We start from the raw sequence: 23,587 nt of genomic DNA on the forward strand, positions 1-23,587 counted from the left end.
TTATTACAATATAATTCCTTGTAAGAAAGAGCATATTTTTCATAAAAAAATGTTTATTTTGATTTGATTTGATTTGCAACCATTGAAAATTTAGTTTCAATTATTGTATTCGATCATGATTTAGATATAATCTGCAATCACACATTTTGGTCACCAATGAAGTCTTCTTCTATACAAAATGATAGAAATATTAAATCGAGCTATCATAAACAAAAGTAATCCATTCTTATGTGATCATCATCTTATGTGAGTATAAGTAAATCAACAAATAAATTTTGGAATAAATTTATTTGTTTATGTACATATACATGCAGCTTTTCATCTTCCTATGAACGTTTTCGTAATTATAGTTTAGTATTACAAGACGAAGTAGATTGTACAAAGACTTCAAATTGAATGATTTCGATTTGTTTCAAACGACATTGAAATAGGGTTATTTAGGGTATTTTAATTTGAGATCCCTAAAACATAAAAACAACTGTAAGCTGGTATCGCTTTTTACTATTAAGTTTTCTATACGATTGATCCCAAATAATTTTTTTTAAACTTCATTATTGCATCCGTTTTCAATAATTGCACGATAAATGTAACTCGCGGCAGGCTCAATATCCGACAGGTCATTGTATCTAATAACATAAAATTGGAGGGTACTATTATCAATTGTATTCTATCTGATGATTAAAATTAATATACTACCGTAGTTAACTCCTGAAGCTAAATGTCAGATGTTTCAGTACAGGTTCCCGGTATTTGTCATTAAACAGTCCGACCGAATTATTATTTTTAAAACGAGTAAGGATAGTTAGAATAAAATTTGAAATTGATCGTTTAATTCTGAAAAGTAAAAACATTTCATGATGCTCATGATAACTCTACTATTATGTTGAAACTACAACCATCATGATCTAATGTTGTCATAAATATTGTTTGGAGAAGAATGTATTTAGTAAACATCATGCGATCGTGCCATTCTATAAAGGAATTAAGTGGAACAACAATTGTTCAACTTTTCCGTAGTGATAAGGACAATCTCAGATACTAGATTGATAAATCTTAACAATGTGAACAAAATGGCTGAGAAAGAAGGTCAGTGTCAATATATATCTGAAACGTAAATGAATAAATCGCCCAATATACATGTATAACCAGGCGAAGACATTTGTTGAAATTTCACATCAGTAGTTGCATAGCTGACATAGCTAATATAATCTTCTAAATACCTACTATGTTTTTTTCATTTTTGATATTGTTTTCCACAACTGACCATTTACCTTGCATGCACATTGTATTAGAATTTTGAGTGTTTATAGGTAAGCACTTCCTTTTCTGAACATTATACATGTAAGTATGATAAAAATGACAAAAGTCCATATGAAAATAATGCATGCTGAAATTTAAGATGCAGACAAATCAACCAAAAACTTGCCTATGAAAGCTATCAAGTATTTGCATATCCTTGTTGGTTGTCGTGATTACGATTTTATAACTTGCTTTGTTGTGTGTTTATGTCTGTATGTAAGTTTGGGCTGTTTTTTATATGATGAATGAAAAAAATCAATAAATTTGAAGAGTTCAATGCGCTGGTTTATCTTCATCAGAAATTCTTAAACCAAAAAATGGTAAAAGCTCGGATGTACAAGAATACTCAATAATTTCTGCTCTTTGGTCGGGTTGTTGTCTTTTTGACACATTCACCATTTCCATTCTCAATTTCTTTAAATAATTTAAAAGCTAAAATAGGACCAACCAAATGGATCTAACAAGAATAGTCAATTCACATGAGGGGTTGATGTTTCCTGATGGAGTCGGAACCTTATATTCTTAAAATTTTCTGAATCAATCAACGAATTAAAGAAAGTTATAAATCAATGAACCATGCCAAAACAGAAGTTCTTACTACTAAGCTGGTGATACCCTCGAAGACTATCAGTTTACTTGAAGCAGCATATATCCCGACCAAGTGCTACAGAAACCCACTCTATAAATTTTTAGCGTCTACGATTACAAGTTTTGATATACTATTTCAAAAGCTATAGTTTCGATAACTGTCTATTTCAAGTTTTCGTACCTGAATTTCTCACTTTGGAGTTTATGCTCACTTTTCTAGTTTTGACTTTGAATAGTATCTTCTTAATTGCTTTTTGAGATTTTTGTTAACTACTGTTGCCTAAACTAGCACATTGATGCAAGACTAGTTTACGGAACGATGGTTTGTTGAGATTGGTGCAATTGTTATTTGTTTAGAATTGAACTATATTACAAAGAGTGCAAAGTTTCAGTGAAATTTGAACAAACAAAATTATAAAATGTAGGTCGCTCTAACCGCTCTAAATAGCTTTAAGTGGTAACATCTGTGTACATAATATTAATTTCTAATGCAAGGAAATATACATATTTATTGAAATCAGTCATCTGAAACGAATATCACAGCTTTATAGATATATCTGTGTTTGTCCATTATTATCCCTGGAAAAGGATTTCAGTGTCACCAAGTTAGAGTACGACTAACACTACTTTCTTCTGATATTTATAACCCATAGTTAGTTTGAGCTTACTCACATGTTCAAAATTAGCTTCCGTCTGTTGAAAAATAAATTACGAACGCACCTTAGAAATAACACAGAACATCAGGTCTCGAGCGGATCTGATGGAGATACCAGAAAAATACCCCAAATTGACAACATACTTGGTAACTCCTTTTACGTAGTAGTGTTTAACTCTATCACACCAAGAAAACGACAGCCGATATTATTTGTTCTAATAGTTTTAAAAAAAAAATACGTTTTCCAATTTCATATTTTCATGCCCCACCTAGGGGCATTATTTTTCTTAGTCTGTGCGTTCGTTCGTCTGTACACATGTTCCCTATGATATGATATTTCTTATTTTAATGACCTCAAATTCACGGTCCAATAAACATACAAAATTATAGTGCGAGTAGGGGATCTGTTTACTTATTATAGACTCATTTTTGTTGATGGTGAATTACGCTTAATACCTTAACTTTTCGTTTATCGAAAAGGCTTGATTATATATCAATCTAGGTTCCATATCAAACATGCACTGTATGTTCTAATACCGGCTTGATATCAAGTATGAATGGTGGTTTTCTAATCCAAGCTTGACATCAATTATGAATGTTGGTTTTCTGATCCAAGCTTGATATCAAGTATGAATGGTGGTTTTCTGATCCAAGCTTGATATCAAGTATGAATGGTGGTTTTGTATGAAAAGTGGTTTTCTGATCCAAGCTTGATATCAAGTATGAATGGTGGTTTTCTGATCCAAGCTTAATATCAAGTATGAATAGACGTTTTCTGATCCAAGCTTGATATCAAGTATGAATGGTGGTTTTCTGATCCAAGCTTGATATCAAGTATGAATGGTGGTTTCTGATCCAAGCTTGATATCAGGTATGAATGTTGGTTTTCTGATCCAAGCATGATATCAAGTATGAATGGTGGTTTTGTATGAATAGTGGTTTTCTGATCCAAGCTTGGTATCTAGTATGAATAGTGGTTTTCTGATCCAAGCTTGGTATCAAGTATGAATGGCGATTTCTGATCCAAGCTTGATATCAAGTATGAATGGTGGTTTTCTGATCCAAGTTTGATATCGAACATGAATTGTGGTTTTCTGATCCAAGCTCAATATCAAGTATGAATGGTGGTTTTGTATGAATAGTGTTTTTTCTGATCCAAGCTTGCTATCAAGTATGAATAGTGTTTTTTCTGATTCAAGCTTGATATCAAGTATATAGTGTAGTTTTCTGATCCAAGCTTGATATCAAGTATGAATGGTGGTTTCTGATCCAAGCTTGATATGAAGTATGAATGGTGGTTTTCTGATCCAAGCTTGATATCAAGTATGAATGGTGGTTTCTGATCCAAGATTAATATCAAGTATGAATGGTTGTTTTGTATGAATGGTGGTTTCCTGATCCAAGCTTGATATCAAGCATGAATAGTGGTTTTTGATCCAAGCTTGATATCAAGTGTGAATAGTGGTTTTCTGATCCATGCTTGATATCAAGTATGAATAGTGGTTTTCTGATCCAAGCTTGATATCAAGTATGAATGGTGTTTTTCTGATCCATGCTTGATATCAAGTATGGATAGTTGTTTTGTGATCCATGCATGATATAAGTAGGAATTTTTTTTTTCTTAACTTGGTTTGATATCAAGTATATAAATTATCATTCCCCGACAAGCTTGATTTCATGCATGAATAAAAAAAATCTGATTCCATCTTGATAATAATATAAAAAAGAAGATGTGGTATGACAAAGAGACAACTATCCACAAAAGATCAAAATGACACAAACATTTACAACTATAGGTCACCTAACGGCCTTCAACAAGTATGAATTATTTGTATCAATTGCGTTTTTATGATCTAGGCTTTATAGTTACAACCTTTCCCCTTTTTTCAGGTTTGATATCACATATAAGTAATTGTATAATCTTTTATTCAGGTTTGATATCTCGTATAACTAATTGTATAATCTTTATTTTAGGTTTGATATCACGTATAACTAATTGTATAATCTTTATTTTAGGTTTGATATCACGTATAACTAATTTTATAACCTTTTATTCAGGTTTGATATCACGTATAACTAATTGTATAATCTTTATTTTAGGTTTGATATCACGTATAACTAATTTTATAACCTTTTATTCAGGTTTGATATCACGTATAACTAATTGTATAATCTTTTTTTCAGGTTTGATATCACGTATAACTAATTGTATAATCTTTTTTCAGGTTTGATATCGTGTATAACTAATTGTATAATCTTTATTTTAGGTATGATATCACTTATAACTAATTGTATAATCTTTATTTCAGGTTTGATATCACGTATAACTAATTGTATAATCTTTATTTCAGGTTTGATATTGTATTATAACTAATTTATAATCTTTTTTTCAGGTTTGATATTTCGTATTGTAATTGTTTACCTTTTTTTCAGGTTTGATATCACGTATACATAACTAACTGTATAATCTTTTTTTCAGGTTTGATATCATGTATACATAACTAACTGTATAATCTTTTTTTCAGGTTTGGTATCACGTATACATAACTAACTGTATAATCTTTTTTTCAGGTTTGGTATCACGTATAACTAACTGTATAATCTTTTTTTCAGGTTTGGTATCACGTATAACTAATTGTATAATCTTTTTTTCAGGTTTGGTAATACGTATAACTAATTGTATAATCTTTTTTCAGGTTTGATATCACGTATAACTAACTGTATAATCTTTTTTTCAGGTTTGGTATCACGTATAACTAACTGTATAATCTTTTTTTCAGGTTTGGTATCACGTATAACTAACTGTATAATCTTTTTTTCAGGTTTGGTATCACGTATAACTAACTGTATAATCTTTTTTTCAGGTTTGGTATCACGTATAACTAATTGTATAATCTATTTTCAGGTTTGATATCACGTATAACTAATTGTATAATCTTTTATTCAGGTTTGATATCTCGTATAACTAATTGTATAATCTTTAATTTAGGTATGATATCACGTATAACTAATTGTATAATCTTTTATTCAGGTTTGATATCACGTATAGCTAATTGTATAATCTTTTTTTCAGGTTTGATATCGCGTATTGATGGAACTATCATGTTCTCTATCACAACAGAGGCATCAGCAGCTGTTATTACATTAGATCCATGGGATAAACTTTTAATCATCGCCAGCGCTGGGCTATTTCTGTTGTTTGTACTCGTCTGTATCATGTGTGTCTTGTCTCCATTCTGTTGGCTGTACCACTACTGTCCATTCCAGACTCATGCACCAGTCAAAGGTACGTGTATATCTAGCTTATAATCGTCTGTATCATGTGTGTCTTGTCTCCATTCTGTTGGCTGTACCACTACTGTCCATTCCAGACCCATGCACCAGTAAAAGGTACGTGTATATATAGCTTCTACTTCTGTATCATGTGCGTCTTGTCTCCATTCTGTTGGCTGTACCACTACTGTCCATTCCAGACCCATGCACCAGTAAAAGGTACGTGTATATATAGCTTCTACTTCTGTATCATGTGTGTCTTGTCTCCATTCTGTTGGCTGTACCACTACTGCCAATTCCAGACCCATGCACCAGTAAAAGGTACGTGTAGATATAGCTTCTACTTCTGTATCATGTGTGTCTTGTCTCCATTCTGTTGGCTGTACCACTACTGCCAGTTCCAGACTCATGCACCAGTAAAAGGTACGTGTATATATAGCTTCTACTTCTGTATCATGTGTGTCTTGTCTCCATTCTGTTGGCTGTACCACTACTGTCCATTCCAGACCCATGCACCTGTAAAAGGTACGTGTATATCTAGCTTATAATCGTCTGTATCATGTGTGTCTTGTCTCCATTCTGTTGGCTGTACCACTACTGCCAATTCCAGACCCATGCACCAGTAAAAGGTACGGTATATAACTTTTACGCGTCTGTCTCATGTGTGTCTTTTTCCATTCTGTTGGCTATGCCACTACTGTCCATTTCAGACCCACGCACCTGTAAAAGGTAAGTGTATATCTAGCTTCTACTTCTGTATCGTGTGTGTCTTGTCTCTATTCTGTCAGCTGCACCACTACTGTCCATTCCAGACCCATGCACCAGTAAAAGGTACATTATATATAACATAAACTCGTCTGCCTTAGGTGTGCAATGTTATGTCTTGCCATTTTTATTTAACATTTGATACAATGTTTTGTCATATCATAATCTGTGCTATTGTCTCATTTTTTATTCATATTTATTTAAAATATAACAATTTTCGATTTATATATGTATCTATAAAAGATTACGTCCAGACCTAGATTATAAATCCATATTTGAAACGTGTTGTTTTCTCATTGACATGACCCACGTGGTATTATTATACATAAATAATATGCAGCATATGGCGAATTGGCCAATTATCACCTAACTATATCCGGCCCTTATTTATAAAATAATTTTTGGATATTATTGACATGGTTTAGATACGTGTGAAATATGTTTTGTTGTTTAAAAAACTGGTTTACCAAAAACAAAGGTAAGTCAAGATTTCAGAAATTTACATTACAATTATTATCATAAAAATTTAAAAATTAAACGTCGGACGTTTGAACGTAAATGCCGGAAATAGTTACCGAACACCATACGTCAACAAAGAGTTAGTATTGTTATACAAAATACATGTAGTTCAGTCTGACTTGTACTTGAAAGAAGTTAAGGTTAACAACTCTGAGAACTTTATATCGAGTCTCTGTTCATCATATTTGTATTTTATTTTGTCATTGGACATTTGACCACTTGGATAATTTTGTTGTTGTTGTTCAGTTAAAAACGGCTTATGATAAGTTAGTAACGATAGCTTTTAAGTTACTCTACTGGTAAAGATATGAAAATAAACAAAAATGAAAATATCAATATCAGTTTTTACAGTAAAGGCTAATACCATTACTGTTAACCGTGATATGTATTGATTTGATAAATAGTAAGTTTGTATATACATAAAAAAAAATATATACGTGCAACAATGTCAACAATTGATCTGAATATTCGATGCAGCATATTGCATCGAATTATTCAGATTTCACATATCAAACAAAGGAATTAGTTTATTTAGAGTGCTTTGGGGAAGGTTTTAAAATCTAACAAAACATTAAAAGTTAACAAAACAAATGTGTTTTTTTGGTGTATTTTGTTTTATTAAAAGTTAGTATGCGGTTTAGCAATATCTTGTATCACAATTGATATTTTACCCTTATTAAAATAAAATTGAGAACGGAAATATGGAATGTTTACTCAGTAACAGAGAAAGTAACCCGACCATAGAGCAGAAAACAGTAAAAATAAACACCAACGTGTCTTCAACACAGCGAGAAAATCCCACAAACGGAGTCGAGCTTCAGCTGGTCCATTAACAAAAATTGGAACTAGACTAATTAAATGAAAATGGAAGTCAGACTAAACTACAAAATATATAGATGAACTAAAGTTAAGTTCATCTAATACCATCTCCGCTATCGGCATACATTCGATTTTGGATTGCACTAGCAGTTCATTTCCTGCCTGTATTCCTCTCTATGTTAAATATATTACTATTTATCATATGTTTAGTAGTAAATACAGTAGTTTTGCATATGTGATAAATAGCCTGCTGTTTAATCCATATCGCGCAACTTTGATGCGCACCCTTTATCGCATACCCTTTATCACACCCCTACCCTTTATCGCATACCCTTTATCGCACCCCTACCCTTTATCACCCCCCTACTTTTTTTTTCTATTTTTTACATAAAGTCAGTTTTATTTTTTTTTGCTAAAGAAAATTTTTCCTCAAAATATGTCATTTTTTTTAATGACGTCATTGTTTGGTATGTGATGTCACAAACGTCTAAAGGCCCTTGGGCTGATATTGATGTCTCGGGACCCGAGGGATGATATTGGTCGAGGGTGATACGGCATGTGATACGGATTTTGCCATGTATTATACGCTTTATCATATATTTCAACAGAAGACTATTATATTATATGAACTGTTTTCTGGTCCATAGCACTTGGTTACCTTCTGTTCTTCTTTTGTCTTGTTGCAAAGGCCTTTTAAAAAAGAACTGCTCAATTACTTATCCGAAGCACCTTACAATTTGCGTGCTGTTGCCGGTTTAAAAAAAATATTGTGTTTATTATTGTATTTATTTGGGTGTTTTGTACTTTTTAAAGTTGCATTAAGTGTGTCAAAAATATGAAAACTTGACGTTCGTGACGTCACATACAATATAGAAAACTTGACGTTCGTGACGTCACATACCAAACAATGACGTCATTCAAAAAAATGACCTATTTTGAGGATTTTTTTTTTAACAAAATAAAATAAAACTGACTTCATGTAAAAAAAAAAAAAAAAAAGTAGGGGTGTGATAAAGGGTAGGGGTGCGATAAAGGGTATGCGATAAAGGGTAGAGGTGTGATAAAGGGTATGCGATAAAGGGTGCGCATCAAAGTTGCGCGATATCGATTAAACAGCAGGCTATTTATCACATATGCAAAACTACTGTATTTACTACTAAACATATGATAAATATATATATATATATATATGACATTTGGATAACATTAACCTCACAAAACTATCTCTGCTAGAGTTTTGTAAACGTATATTTGTTCTGGCTTACAGAAGTTCCCTTGGAAACTACGTTATACATGTACACTATGCCATAATACCAGTAAGTTCCTGTTCGAACAAATGTCATATTGTTTCTTGATATTTGTTCAAGTGAAAATGAATAGTTATCCACTTCGAAATTATATTATGAGGGAGCCTCTATCTCATGACAGTTGACCAAGAGAGAAAGGAACGGTATCAGCCATATTTCTCTTTTCAGTTATGTCATTTGAATAAAATAAGTTGATTCTAAAGAAAAAAATCCAAATAACTAGCGTAAAATTAAGACTAGTTTGAAGCTAGCCGTCGATAGCAGCCGTGATCTAAACAAATTATGATAATTTCTAAATATGCCACATCTTCACCCTTCATGAGGTGGTAGTGATATTACATATAAAGGATTCTTGAAATATGGAATTACGAAATGTTTGGTCTACAATGTTGTTTTTTGGACAGAGTATCCTACAAAGAAAATATTGATTTTAATTCTTGATAACTAGCATCTAGATAATACTGACCTAAATAAAACGTTTTACCTCATATTTATTTGACTATAAAATTCCCGGATCCCAAAAGTTCATCACATTCTGAATTGTTTTATCTGCATATGAATTCGCCTGTTGAAGCTCTTAGTTTGATTTGTCACCTGGTTAATCAGTTTAAAAAATGTTTGCAAAGAATTATATAATATTTTCGATGCGAGTTCAATGTCCTTACAAATCTTTAGACGAATCAGTAAGACCTTGATTATATTTATTTTCAATATATTATTGTATATTTTTCAAGGTCATGATCCAGCGCAAGGATATGGATCAACTTCCACTGGAAGTCAAAGTCCTCCATCTGAGTGCATGCCGTTATCGCCACGCATGCGTGTTGGATCCGTGAAAGAATCGTCAGAATTTTCTGACTCTAGTGGTCCTAGCATGATAGAAATGAAAAGGGTAAACAATTAAGAATACTTGTTATTTTCTGGTTTACATTGATACAGACTATCCATACTCAGGTATAGTAAGATGTGGTATGAGTGCCAATGAGACAACTCTCCATCCAATTTATAAAAGTAAACAATTATAGGTCAAGGTACGGCCTTCAACACCGAGCCTTGGCTCACACCGAAGAACAAACTATAAAAGGCACCAAAATTACAAGTGTAAAACCACTCAAACGGGAACACCAACGGTCTGATCTATAAAAAACCCTCATATTACTGGAAAATACCTAATTCAAGACTTGCACATAGTTTGGCCAAATAAATTGACTTTTGTCCTTACATTCTCTCATCCTCTATAATATAATAAACTGTTTTATTTCACACTTTTTATACCTAACTACAATCGTCAATATAAAGTTGAACGTTATGCATGTTATTGAGTATTTAGGTCACATATTAACATGATTTATTTCAGTTTTTTATTGTCTTTTTCTCGGTTATCGATTTTTATGCCCCACCTACGATAGTAGAGGGGCATTATGTTTTCTGGTCCGTCCGTCCGTTCGTCTGTCTGTTCGATCGTTCGTCCGTCTGTCCCACTTCAGGTTAAAGTTTTTGGTCAAGGTAGTTTTTGATGAAGTTGAAGTCCAATCAACTTGAAACTTAGTACACATGTTCCTTATGATATGATCTTTATAATTTTAAAGCCAAATTAAACTTTTGACCCCAATTTCACGGTCCACTGAACATAGAAAATGAAAGTGCATGTTTCAGGATAAAGTTTTTGGTCAAGGTAGTTTTTGATGAATTAAGTTGAAGTCCAATCAACTTGAAACTTAGTACACATGTTCCCTATGATATTATCTTTCTAATTTTAATGCCTAATTATAATTTTTATCCAATTTCATGGTCCATTGAACATGGAAAATGATAGTGCGAGTGGGGCATCCGTGTACTTTGGACACATTCTTGTTTATTGATATGTTTTTGTCGAATATGACGAACCTCTTACTGTTTACTGGTTATGTCAATTAGATTTGAGCACCAAAATGGAGTATGAACTACTTACCGTCATGGACGGATGAGTTTTATTTTGCGTACAGTGTATTGCATTTGTTTTATGGAATGCTTGTTTTCTTTTTCGTTTTATGCTCTAACAGACGGTTAACCTCTCAAAACCTCTCAGTTTCAGTATTGTTTATTTTTTGTAAAGAATATGCCTAGATCAACCATTGATTATTCTATATGTTTTAAGCTATTTTGTCGAAATTTGTTATAATTATCATGATTATTATTATGATCTATTATCTACAAACGAAATCGCAGAAGTTGATTTGGAAAAGGAAATCACTATCAAAAATAACAGAAATAATTTAAAGTTTAGAAAGCTAATAAATAAGTTTTGAATGGTATATGTAAATTAGATTTATAATTCCTTATGTCTACCCGAATATAAATTTATATCGCATTTGATTTCCGGCTTTATGCATTCCATTTTGTTTATCATGAATATAATAATGCTAATTTATTGAACCAAGGGCACATGTCTGTCTCCCTGATGGTTTTAAAAAAGACGTAGTTGTAGTTTGCAAATACCACGACAGGGAGAAACTCCCATCCTTATGCATATCTACCGTAGCTAATGAAATGTGAACGATATGCATTAAAAAACAAATACATGCAAGCCACTGCCATGGCTAGCTACCAATTAAAATCCAGTGAACTTGTATAAGGCGTAATTGAGCCAAATAATGCAAATAATTACATAATTTTTTTTTAAAGGATAAGGATAGTTTAATACGTCCCCAAACGAAGTATGTCTTTGATTTGCCTTAAATTTTGACAAAAATAACAACAATTGATTTTTTTATAGGCACAATGGAAAGACGGTTTAATGCAGAAGAGAAGTTTAAGTGTTCCCAATGTCGACTCCATGGACCATAAAGTAACGTTACTGAAGGGGAGTCTGGATTTTACCATGAAATATGATAAAAATGAACGTAAACTTATAGTAAACATTTTAAAAGTAACCGAAATGATCTTGAGTGACACAGCAGCAGTGATTTCCCCTTATGTGCGCGTGCGCTTTTACAGGGTTCCATATCAATTCTTTAGTCTCAGCAAGGATCACGTGATAAATAATTTACATATTGAAATTCGAACTAAAATGAAGAAACATAATGACAATCCGACATTTAATGAACTTTTTGTGATTCCAATAGATAAAGACGACTTAAAATTATATACCGTAAAAATACAACTATGTGACCTAGATAAATATTCCCGCCATATTGTTCTCGGTGAGGCAACGTTTACACTAAAGAAACTTAATCTGGCGGAAAACGAAGAAGCAGAATGCTCTGAAAATCTACAACCTCCTATAGATGTGAGTATTAATCTGATGTTGTTCATATTATAGACGTTTATGTCAACATAAAGTTACGGCAATACATTTCAGATTTTTGCTTTTCATATTTTTATGAACTGCTTTTACTAGCTAGTATCAGGACCAACCAATGACGTAATGTTATAAGGTGGTACGTGTGTCGAACAATGTGATTACCTATAGCTTTTTAGATTCTGAAAAGGCAAATTTGACGATGAGTACTGTATGATCTCATTCAAATGAAGTTTATTAGTCTGTTTAACTATTTTGACTTGCTATTATATACAGCACTCGAACGGTCGGTAAATACTAACGGTATTTTTAAAGTAGTGGTGTTTCCCTGGTTGTGATCTTTCCTTGTAAGGGAGGTGTTCGATTAACCAAAAAGCTCAATGGTATAATGTTAATTCACTTTTTGAGTAAAATGAAGTTTGAACACATTTTTCACAACACTTACTATATAAATAAACGTTATATAGACAAAAATAGATATAAGATGTGGTATGACTCATAGCCAAGGACACCAATTGGTCTTCAAAACAGCGAGGAAATCTCTCAGCACGAGGCAGTTTTAGCGAAAACGACGCAAAATTAACCTCCGAAACAAATGAACTAAAATTAAAAAAAAAAAAAAAACAAGCACACACAAAACTAACAAAAGCTGCTGCTATATGTTCCCCGTTCCGACTTCAATGAGACAGGTATATAAATGTGGCGGAGTTAAATGTTCATTTAGATATCAACCCTCCCTATGATCTGCTTTAATATAGTCCAATGATATTATTTTCTTCAACAGGAAGATATAGGAGATGTCTCTATAGGACTTAATTATCTACCAACGGCAGAAAAGTTGTATCTGACTATTGTAAAAATCCGTGGACTTCGACCGATGAATAAACAAGATAATACAACCGGTGAGTTTATATTAGGATAGAAAAAAAGGATGCCTTTTTCTGTGCAAGATAATTTAAGTACTCGTTGTTAATTAATAACATTACTATAAGTATCTGTAGAATATTATATTTTTGTTTATCCGTTCAACTTGCTTGTTACATTTGTACTATACATTTTTGTCTTGTCAAACATTTCGATTTTTCTATTCCATTTGCGCAGCTATGTCAAGAATTATTACCATTGAGTACTATTTGTCGAAATATTTGCATAGTAATGATAATTGAATCGTTTCGTAACCCATTATTTGTTTTATTGCAGGCATCCCATTTTTACAAGATTTTGGAAAAGTTAGTGGTCGAAATTATTCAATATGATAAAGTCAATTCCTGAATCTTAAATTTTAATTTATGGAATCGTTTGTGGAAAAGTGAAAGTAGCTATGCATCTATTTACTAACTTATTGTATTTCTTTCAGATGCATACGCCAGGGTCGCTTTAATGTTCGATGGTAGACATCTTAAGAAAAGTAAAACAATTATCAAAAAAGGAGATCTCAATCCTGAATTTGATGAAACATTTGCATTCGATGTACCAAGTCAGAAGCTTGGGAGCGTTTATTTCCGAGTGTCATTACTACACGCCGGAAAGACTAAGGAAGAGCATAGACTATTAGGTCGAGTTTATATTGGGCCGAATTTAGATGCTGATTCTCATGCACACTGGATGGAAATGATTCAGTTGCCAAGGAAACAAGTTACAGCTTGGCACAAAATCCAAGGATAAGTCAAGGTCACATCTTCGATCCAATAACAAAAATGTAACGTAGAATTTTTTGTTTACGAAATCTAATTAGCAGGAAGAGTGCGCTGATTAAAAAACTAAAATATCATAAAACAAATCATTATGATTAATTGTAGAGGTGTAGAGATGAAATTATATTATATATACTGTTGATTCAGAAATTATTGCGATGTTTTTATTATATTGCAAAAAAATGCGACAGTGTTATAATCGCAATAATTTATATTCGCATTTTGAATTTGACAGAGTAACAAGTGTAGTTTCAAATTTCTTAATGTCATATATATCAAAAATGAACAACCGGTAAACTTCTTCGAATTACATTAAATGAGAGGAGTAGGTCCGGTAAGGGCCGATTTTAGCCTCAAATTTCAGGTTCATCTAACAAAGATTTTGGACACTTATCAAACTTTTTTTAGAAGTGTCTACTTCAATTGATTCAATTAGTTTATGTGAAAGATTTAAACTCAACTTGTCATTAAAAACGCTCCGAATCAAGCTTAAATATGAAAATTCTGTCAAATATGCAAAAAAACCCGTCACTTTTCAGATGTTTTTTTGTCTTAAATGAAAGTGGCCGCTATGTGTTCATCCTCAACCTTTAAATATGTTATGTATTATCATAAAAAATACAACTTACATTTCAATATTATGAATGAACACGGATGCGGCCAATTTCATTTAAGAACTAAAATGCTAAAATTCATCTTGTGAAGATTTCAGTAATTTAGCACGACTTAATGATGTTATTACCCGATATATGTGCATTGTATTGTCAGAAACAGCCCAAATTTCTGTAGCAGAAGCATTCTACTTTTCAGTAAATATCTAAAATATTTACATTTTCACAATTTTGTAAAACTGCTATATTTTGGGGCCAAAACGGGGTCTTACTGAACCTTCTCCTTTTGTACCTAAGAAAATAAACCACTCGACAAAATTCAACTATTATAATTTAAAGTTATGTTTTTCCAAATTTTACTTCTTTTTAAATCAAAATATATGTTGCTAAACTTTTTTACTTAGAATAAACACATCTACCAGAAATTAAACTTTTTCAATGTTCACTGACCATAGAATAAACCAGTTAATTTGTCAAAAAATCTTTGATTAACCAATGACCTTTTTAAAAACAAACGGAAATAATAATGATATCAAATTGGTACATAATAATAAATCTCCACCCCCTTCCCCCCAAAAAAACAGACCATTCCGGCTTTTGTCATTCTCTGAATTGTATACAGTACTGTACTTACATTTTGATATATATCCGGTGAAAAGTCTTTCCTCGTTATATAAGGATATAGATTTAAACCAGCATGAAATTATTTTTTATATCTTAAATTGATATTTTTAATATCTGAATATAAACAAAGGGAGACGGATTTATTTAAGTTTTTCTTGTTTCCGAATCCCTGTATTTATATTACATAATTATATTTCGTGCAATATTTTTGAAATAAAATATTGTTTAAAACAATACTGTAATGTAATGTTATTCACTGTTATGGTTAAGAGAACAACATCTAAACTTCCAAGAAAGGTAAGGACCGATTTTGGCCTCAAATTTCAGTTTCATCTGACGAAAGATTTTGACCACTTTTTAAACACTTAAGTGTCTATTTCATATGATTCAATTAATTCATGTGAAAGATTTTAACTTATTTAGTCATTAAAAACGATCCGATTCAGGCTCAAATATGAAAAATCTACCAAATATGCGAAAAAATGTCCCTTTTCAGATGGTTTTTGTCAAACACGAAAGTGGCCGCATCCGTGTTCATCCACAATCTTTATATATGTTATGTATTATCATCAAATACAAGTTCCTTTTCAATATTTTGGATGAAAACGAATGCGGTCACTTTCGTTTTATACGGACACCGTCTTAAATTTAACTAAAATGCTGGAATTGTGTGAAGATTTCAGTAATTTAGCATGACTTAATGGTGCTAGTACTCAATATATGCGCATTGTAATGTCAAAAAACAGCCCATATTTATGTAGCAGAATCATTCTAATATCCAATAAATGACTAAAAGTTCACAATTTAACAATTTTGTAAAACTGCTTTATTTTGTGGACAAAAAAGGGGTCTTACTGGACCTACTCCTTTAAAAAAGTGACGGGAAACTGCTGACCTTGACTTTTACCTTATATTTGCATTGGTACTATTTGGGTAGGACAGAAATTTAGAATCTGATTAAATTTTGATAAATGACCTATGTTGAGCTATTGAAGTCTTTCATGAAAAGGAAAAAAATGGTGGTATAAGGGTAAAATGTGCTATCCTGTATTGCAGGGAAAGAAACTCAGGAGTCCGGACATCTGACACGAATTCCTAAACCTGACATAAACTTACATCCTTAATCTAGTTCTAACTTTTATAATATATATACAAAATATTATGTATAAATTATGTATTAACATTCAATACCTGTAGAAAATCAAATTGTTTAATTTCTGTTTATAATATGAACCAGTTGTTCAATAATTACATACTAATGTATTATATACACCAGGCTATATATTACACATGTTACATCACATCAGGAAATATTTCCATAAAAATATTAGTGAAAATTCATGTAAATTTTTTCTTGCATTGTATGTAAGATTGCCTGTTATTATGTGTGATAGCAGAGCAAACTAGCGGTTTAGTTGTTTATTTTATGTTACATTAAAAATATCATTCCATTTTATGTGTCAAATATTTTATTTGATGTACAGAAAATTTGATAACATTTCCTTCAGTTTATGGTAGTTAAGTTAGTAAATATGATCAACAAGAGAAATAACTTAAATGAAAATGCAAAACAAACCCACAAAAAAATGTATGGATTTAATTGTACCGTACTTCCAAAAAAAGTTGAGAATACTGAAGGGTTATGATCCAAATTGTTCAGAGATTAGAATCCAAAAGACAAGGAACTTATTGTTTTCGGTCGATAAAATTGTATGTCTAAGGAGCTCTTTGACCAAATGAAAGGTCTATATTATTAAGGGGGGGGGATCATTGTTTCTGGCCATAATCGTTTTGAAAAGGGACAAACAATAGAAAACTTACACTATTACTAATTGCATTTTTCTTGACAAATTCCAATGAGGTTTAATTCATTCTTGAATTTTAGGAGTTCCTTTATACGCTGAATCTTGCCGTGTATTTGTCATTGGAAGGTACATAAAGATTATGGCGAAGTTAATTAACATGTATGTGAGGTCTCAACCACCTATCCATAACAAGGAACATTTATGTTAAAACGAACGGTAAAAATAAGTTCCAATTTACTGAAAGATAGTTCAAATCAATAACAACAAATTGATAAATCATTTTATCACATACTAAAATATCAATCGGTATACAGCCAACGGATCTAGTGTAAAGACGTCATAAACAGTATGATGGCAGTACGTCTTCTTTATATCTCCATATCCAGGATTCTGTAGATGTACACTAGAGAGCAAAAACACGCACTCCTTTAAACTTATCTAAAAAAACCAGATAAATGTGACTGTAATTGCACAATTTTGTTGAAGTACCTACATATATCCCGAGATTACCACAATCACGACAGCAACAGTAAGCTATTGAGGATAGTATTTTCTGACAGTCATTTGTGTATATTTTCTTCCATCTTCACCAGTAGAATAGGATATTAAGTTGTCTCCCTTCAATTCTGAGGGGAAATTAAGAGAATGAGAAAATATCTCAATTATAATCGTCCTTAGCCGTATTTGGCACAACTTTTTGGATCCTCAATGCTCTTCAACTTTGTACTAGTAAGGCTTTATAAATATTTTGATATGAACGTCACTGATGAGTCTTATGTAGACGAAACGCGCGTCAGGCGTACTTAATTATAATCCTGGCACCTTTGATAACTATTAGCAATAACCAGCAATGGCGTGTGTCGCTACACCTATGGCATACGACCTCCTATGGCACCCATTAGTAGTGAAAGATTTGATTTCATTCAACAAATCAATTGATGACCTTTATGTACGTGTCGTTTAGAACACAGCCATATATCAAATGGTCAATATTAATCATTCATGTAATTTCAACGTAGACAATTTCTTGGCATGTTCTCTGAATTTTTATACAGTACTATACTTACATTTTGAATTGTATCCGGTGAAAAGTCTTTCCCCGTCATATAGTGATATAGATTTAAACCAGAATAAAAGTATTTTTTTTATCTTATTAATAACATTTTTACATCTGAATATAAACAACTCTTAATTAGTTTTCTTGTGGAACTATTTTCCTCTTATCTGCTTCTTAATTGAAGACTGTAAAGTAACCATGCAGTGTCTATGGAATATAATTGCGGTATAAAAATATTAAATACCGCAATGTAATTCACAGTTGAGATTTTAAAAAATCTAGATTTTCAAATTGATACGTTAAGTCGGAAGAGCATTAGTAAAGATAAAATCAACTAAAAATATTAGGGTTAATTAAGCTTTTTTCGAGATATAGAATGTTTAAAAGAGGCACGCAATGGTCGACTCGGACTTCAACCTTATATTTGTAATAGTACTATTTGAATCTCCTTGAATTTTGTGGTAAATGACCTTGTATGAGCTATTGAAATCTTGTATGAAAAAAATTAGTTATACGCGTAAAATATGTGACCCTGTATCGTAGGAACATCTAACAACATTTCTTAACCTGAAGTACATCCACGACCTAGCAATTGTGTTCTAACTCTTAAAGTACTATTATGTATACAATATAATGCATAAGCTATGTGTTAAAATAATAAAATGATTCAAATTGTTTATATTACTATTTATAAAATGAACCGGTTGTACATTAATTACAGAATAATGCATAATCTACACCGGCTATTAAATGTCACGTGAGGAACTCTTTACACAATAAAATTACAAAGGAAATTCGTTGGTAGTTTATGGGAATTCATCTTATTTTTTGCAGTGAATATTAGTGTATGTTATAACATGTAAAAGTAGTGCAAATTGTTTTAGTTGTTTATTTTATGTTACATTAAAAATATCATTCAATTTTATGTGTGAAAGTTTTTATTTTATATACAGAAAATTTGATTTTGTTTTCTTCAATTTATGATAGTAAATCCGATCAACAATATTCTAAAATGGGCATATCGTCAGTATGAAGTCAATAAAATTCGTTCATCAATATAATCTGATAAGGGATGGAATTATTAAAACGATATGAAACGGATTTTGCTTCCAAGTTTCCCCCATCAATTCTTGCGGGAAATTGAGACGAAAGCTAGGAAATACCGCCAGTAACATCATTCTAAATTTAGCAATGGAAATGTGTTGCCAGTTGGTATGTTCAGAGAAACTGCTCTGTGTTGCAGTGGAGAAACAGTAACGTTCTAAACATTATACATTACTTTTAAATAGAAAATTTAGGGGATCATGATAAGTCAATAATAAATGACCAGCGATGAAAATTTGTGTCAATTAACCGTTTGTATCCTTGTATTTAAGCCAGTCTGAAAAGTTATTTTTCTTTGCTACATAAAAGCCCAGAACATTTGTTCCACTTTATATAAAACCATATTAATATGATATCCATTTGAAAGAAATATGGCTATAGGCCACCAAAAACATTGCGCATGAGCAATAGATCAAATACTAATTTAATGCGTCAACCTCAAAAATCAAATGTGAAATATTTCTAAAAGATTTCACTCTGAATCAAGAAAGTGCCTTAGATAAAAATACAGGAAAAATGCTCTCCACTGGAATTTACCTGAAGGATAAAAAATCTCATAATTAAATGCAACACAACAGCATTTGGAATAATAAAGGCAAAATTGAACGGTATAGTTCAGCTCCAACACAACATTTTGAACATACGAAAGATGATTCTACAGGCTCCTACTTAAAATTTACTGTAGAGGTGTATAATACCATTTCATCATTTTTGATAAATGGTCCGTAAACATTTTTACAGAGTCTATCTTACCGGCATTTTTAAAGGACTACATTAGTTTGGTGTTATTGCGAACCCAATTAAACCTTTTCATAGATTCACCTGATAGTAACCTGTCCATTTTAACTTTTGGCAGTTCTATTGTCCCATCTAACAAATACAACAGATATTGTTCTCTGTATAGTTTATTCGCCAGGACCTTTAAATTTCTTCTAAGAGAAATATATCACTCATTGATTAATCTACCAGAGTAAAAAGTTTATCTGCTAAACTGATAGAAATAACATGTTTCACATAAAAAATATGTCTGTGATTTCGTGTTTATTAAACATATATAATATTTTTTCAATATGTTCAAAATAAATAATAATTGAATCCTAAAAAAAATTGTTTGTAAGAAAATTTGCAACTTTTACTTTTTGTTTAGTTAAAGAATACGTTTAAGGAAGCTGGCTTGTCATGTTTTGGATTTTTTGTCATATTTTCGGAATCCTTTGGTTTTATCCATTTGAATGCCTTGAAAAAATTTGCCCGGTGACCCCTATTTTTCTTTTTGTAAATCTTTTACATGTATAATGATAAGCCATCTGTAAAAGTTTTATAAAATTTTAATTACTTTTTAACAGTTTTTGAGAACTTCAACCTGTCAATGATAAAGCTATGAAAAGTCAAGAGAGAATATTTTCCCGCCAAAATTTCAATGGCTTATATCTCGAAAACAAGCACGGTGACCTATATATTTTTTTTGCTCTTTGGATTCCTTTATTAATTCCCTATCAATATAAACTAGTGTTTTGAAAAGTTAATTACTTTGAAACTGAGAAGCGAACTCCCTTAAGAAGGCTTTGGTTATAAACATCACCATTTTTATTTTTGTTTATCAATTTTTTTCTTCAGAAATCAACTTTTATTAATGTTTGAGTCAGTATTTACATTCAACAGATTGAAAATATAATACAGTTAAACTCATAACAGTCTTTTTTTATTAAAAGTAAACATGTTATTTCCATCAATTAGGCAAATAAGTTTTTTTGCTCAGATAAATCGATCAATGAGTGATAGATTTCTCTTAGAAGAAATTTAAAGGTCCTAGTGAATAAACTAGTATTATATACAGAGAATAATAACTGTTGTATTTGTTAGATGGGACAATAGAACTGCCAAAAGTTAAAATGGACAGGTAACTTGCAGGTGAATCTATGGAAAGGTTCAATTGGGTTCGCAATAATTATAACCAATTAGAAGATATGAATACAAAACTGAAATCAGTAATTCAAGACAGACAACCAAAATCACTGAATAACTTGAATAACCATCAACATGAAGACAATGAACATGACCAAACATCTTATCTTGGCCCAGAAAATGACAGAGTTCAATGTTAGGCACACCTGTCTTAGCACGTGAAGAACCAATGCAGCAACTCTTTGAGGGGTCCGTAGGTGGTCTGTTGCAAGGCAAAATTTCTGTCCCTATCCAATATACCCTCATTTTCCAGTGGCAGTCCAAATTTACCCGACCATCATTTCAAATGGCCTCTTCTTGTCTTGTCCTGAATATGCATAAGATATTTGCCACTGGACGTTAAGCAACCAACAATCAATCAATCAATCAATCAATCAATCAATCAAACAATTCATCTGCGTGTCATGTAATGGAAACGATCCAAATTCCGACAACAATATATATCCTATATCTGCCAGTACAGAGAAATTCTACTCCAATCATATTGTGTCTAGATCAAGATGACAAAATATTACAAAATCAATTACCTGAACCTGCGCCATCTATTCAGGCTAGTTAAACGCCTCATCAATCTTCTCAACCATATACCGCATCAGTATGTGGATTGAATGACATTCACCTGACCAGACCAAAATCACCGAGTCGCTCAAAAACTAATAAATCAGTCTAAAACAGAACAAATGCTATAGAACTAGAAAAGCGAATAAGAGAGCAAGAAAAAACAATCGACCTTCATCAAAAGACAGAATCTCATAGGGGTGTTGAAACACAAATTACTTTCACCAATGATCAGCAATCATATCAATGCGGTAAGCCAACCTATTTACAACTGTCTCACACACCTCTAGACTTCCAATATCTTAACTTTCAAAAGCAAATTGAAATATCAGCTCTGGATTTTAGATTAAATGCTGTAGAAACTCAGACAATGCAAAATATATCGATAAAAACTGTAATGACAAAACTCCTGGCCATAAATATACAACAACAAACAATCAGCCGACTTTAAATTAAAAAAAATGCCTCCCTACACCATGCAAACACAAATGTTTTTTCCGCCACCACCATTTCAACAAGGAATGCAACCAACTCCATACCAGCCAGCTTTACATCATAGACATCCACCACCTACCTTGTATTTTCCACTATCACATTTTGAACCAACCAATCACCCAGGTACTAGGAGTTACTCTCCATCATTTCTAATTATTTCTTCTCAATAATTTCATTCTTCTCAATAATTTCATTCTTCTCAATAATTTCATTCTTCTCAATAATTTCATTCTTCTCAATAATTTCATTCTTCTCAATAATTTCCAATTATTTCTTCTCAATAATTTCATTTTTCTCAATAATTCCCAATGAATTCCTCTCAAATAAGGACACCAAAGCTACAGCGAACTACAAACCAAGGGATATTAACCATCATCCAAATAACACAACTTGCCATCTGAAAAATTTCAATCTTGGGAGAAACACTGATAGGTATCAGTATACAAATACATTTAGAATCCCACCTTCAGTACAAACAATTACATCACAACCTTCCAGATGAACAGAAACAGAGTGTTCGCATGAAAATAACAAATACTGTGCAGGACTTTAAAGATCAATCAGTCAGAATGGATATTCATGTTCTCATGACGATATATATACCAAATTTTTAAGCACGCAGAGGACAAGCAGATACAACAATCCTGTGGCCTACCTCTCTAAATACATTTATTCACAAACTTCCAACCGGTAGTTCAAGAGTAATGGCTATAAAGATTGAGTTAGAAAACCATACAGTTTGTTTCATAAATACATACATTTTGTTTATATAGATTAGACCGTTGGTTTTCCCGTTTGAATGGTTTTACACTAGTAATTTTGGGGCCCTTTATAGCTTGTTGTTCGGTGTGAGCCAAGGCTCCGTGTTGAAGGCCGTACTTTAACCTATAATGGTTTAATTTTTAAATTGTTATTTGGATGGAGAGTTGTCTCATTGGCACTCACACCACATCTTCCTATATCTATGCCAACCATTGGAAACAAAAAGAGAACGTCTAGACAAAGTGTCATATATAACCGAAAAATATTGAGAACTTATTCTTTGTGATGACTTGAACGGAACTCTAGAAACCATCAAGCAAAACCCCCATGATAAACTCATAAGAACATTCCAAATTCAAGGTAAATGGATAAATAAATAAAATAATATGATACAATAAAGTGTCATA

General features: G+C 32.0%; 1 protein-coding gene across 2 annotated transcripts; it reads left to right on the plus strand.

Moving 5' to 3' along the window:
• Positions 1 to 807: 807 nt before the first annotated feature.
• LOC134693000 (synaptotagmin-A-like) lies at positions 808 to 14,776 on the plus strand. Of its 2 annotated transcripts, XM_063553667.1 has the most exons (6): positions 808 to 1,086; positions 5,616 to 5,828; positions 9,960 to 10,117; positions 11,981 to 12,493; positions 13,290 to 13,407; positions 13,863 to 14,776. In XM_063553667.1, exons 1-6 carry the CDS (start codon positions 1,071 to 1,073, stop codon positions 14,168 to 14,170), a joined length of 1,326 nt encoding a protein of 441 aa, XP_063409737.1. In that variant the 5' UTR covers positions 808 to 1,070; the 3' UTR covers positions 14,171 to 14,776. The 2 variants fall into 2 exon arrangements, with proteins under 2 accessions (XP_063409737.1, XP_063409738.1); XM_063553668.1 differs by lacking the exons at positions 808 to 1,086; positions 5,616 to 5,828 and adding an exon at positions 6,924 to 7,058.
• Positions 14,777 to 23,587: the final 8,811 nt, after the last annotated feature.

The sequence above is a fragment of the Mytilus trossulus genome, chromosome 12 (assembly GCF_036588685.1).
Source record: "Mytilus trossulus isolate FHL-02 chromosome 12, PNRI_Mtr1.1.1.hap1, whole genome shotgun sequence".
In the NCBI taxonomy this organism is placed as follows: domain Eukaryota; kingdom Metazoa; phylum Mollusca; class Bivalvia; order Mytilida; family Mytilidae; genus Mytilus; species Mytilus trossulus.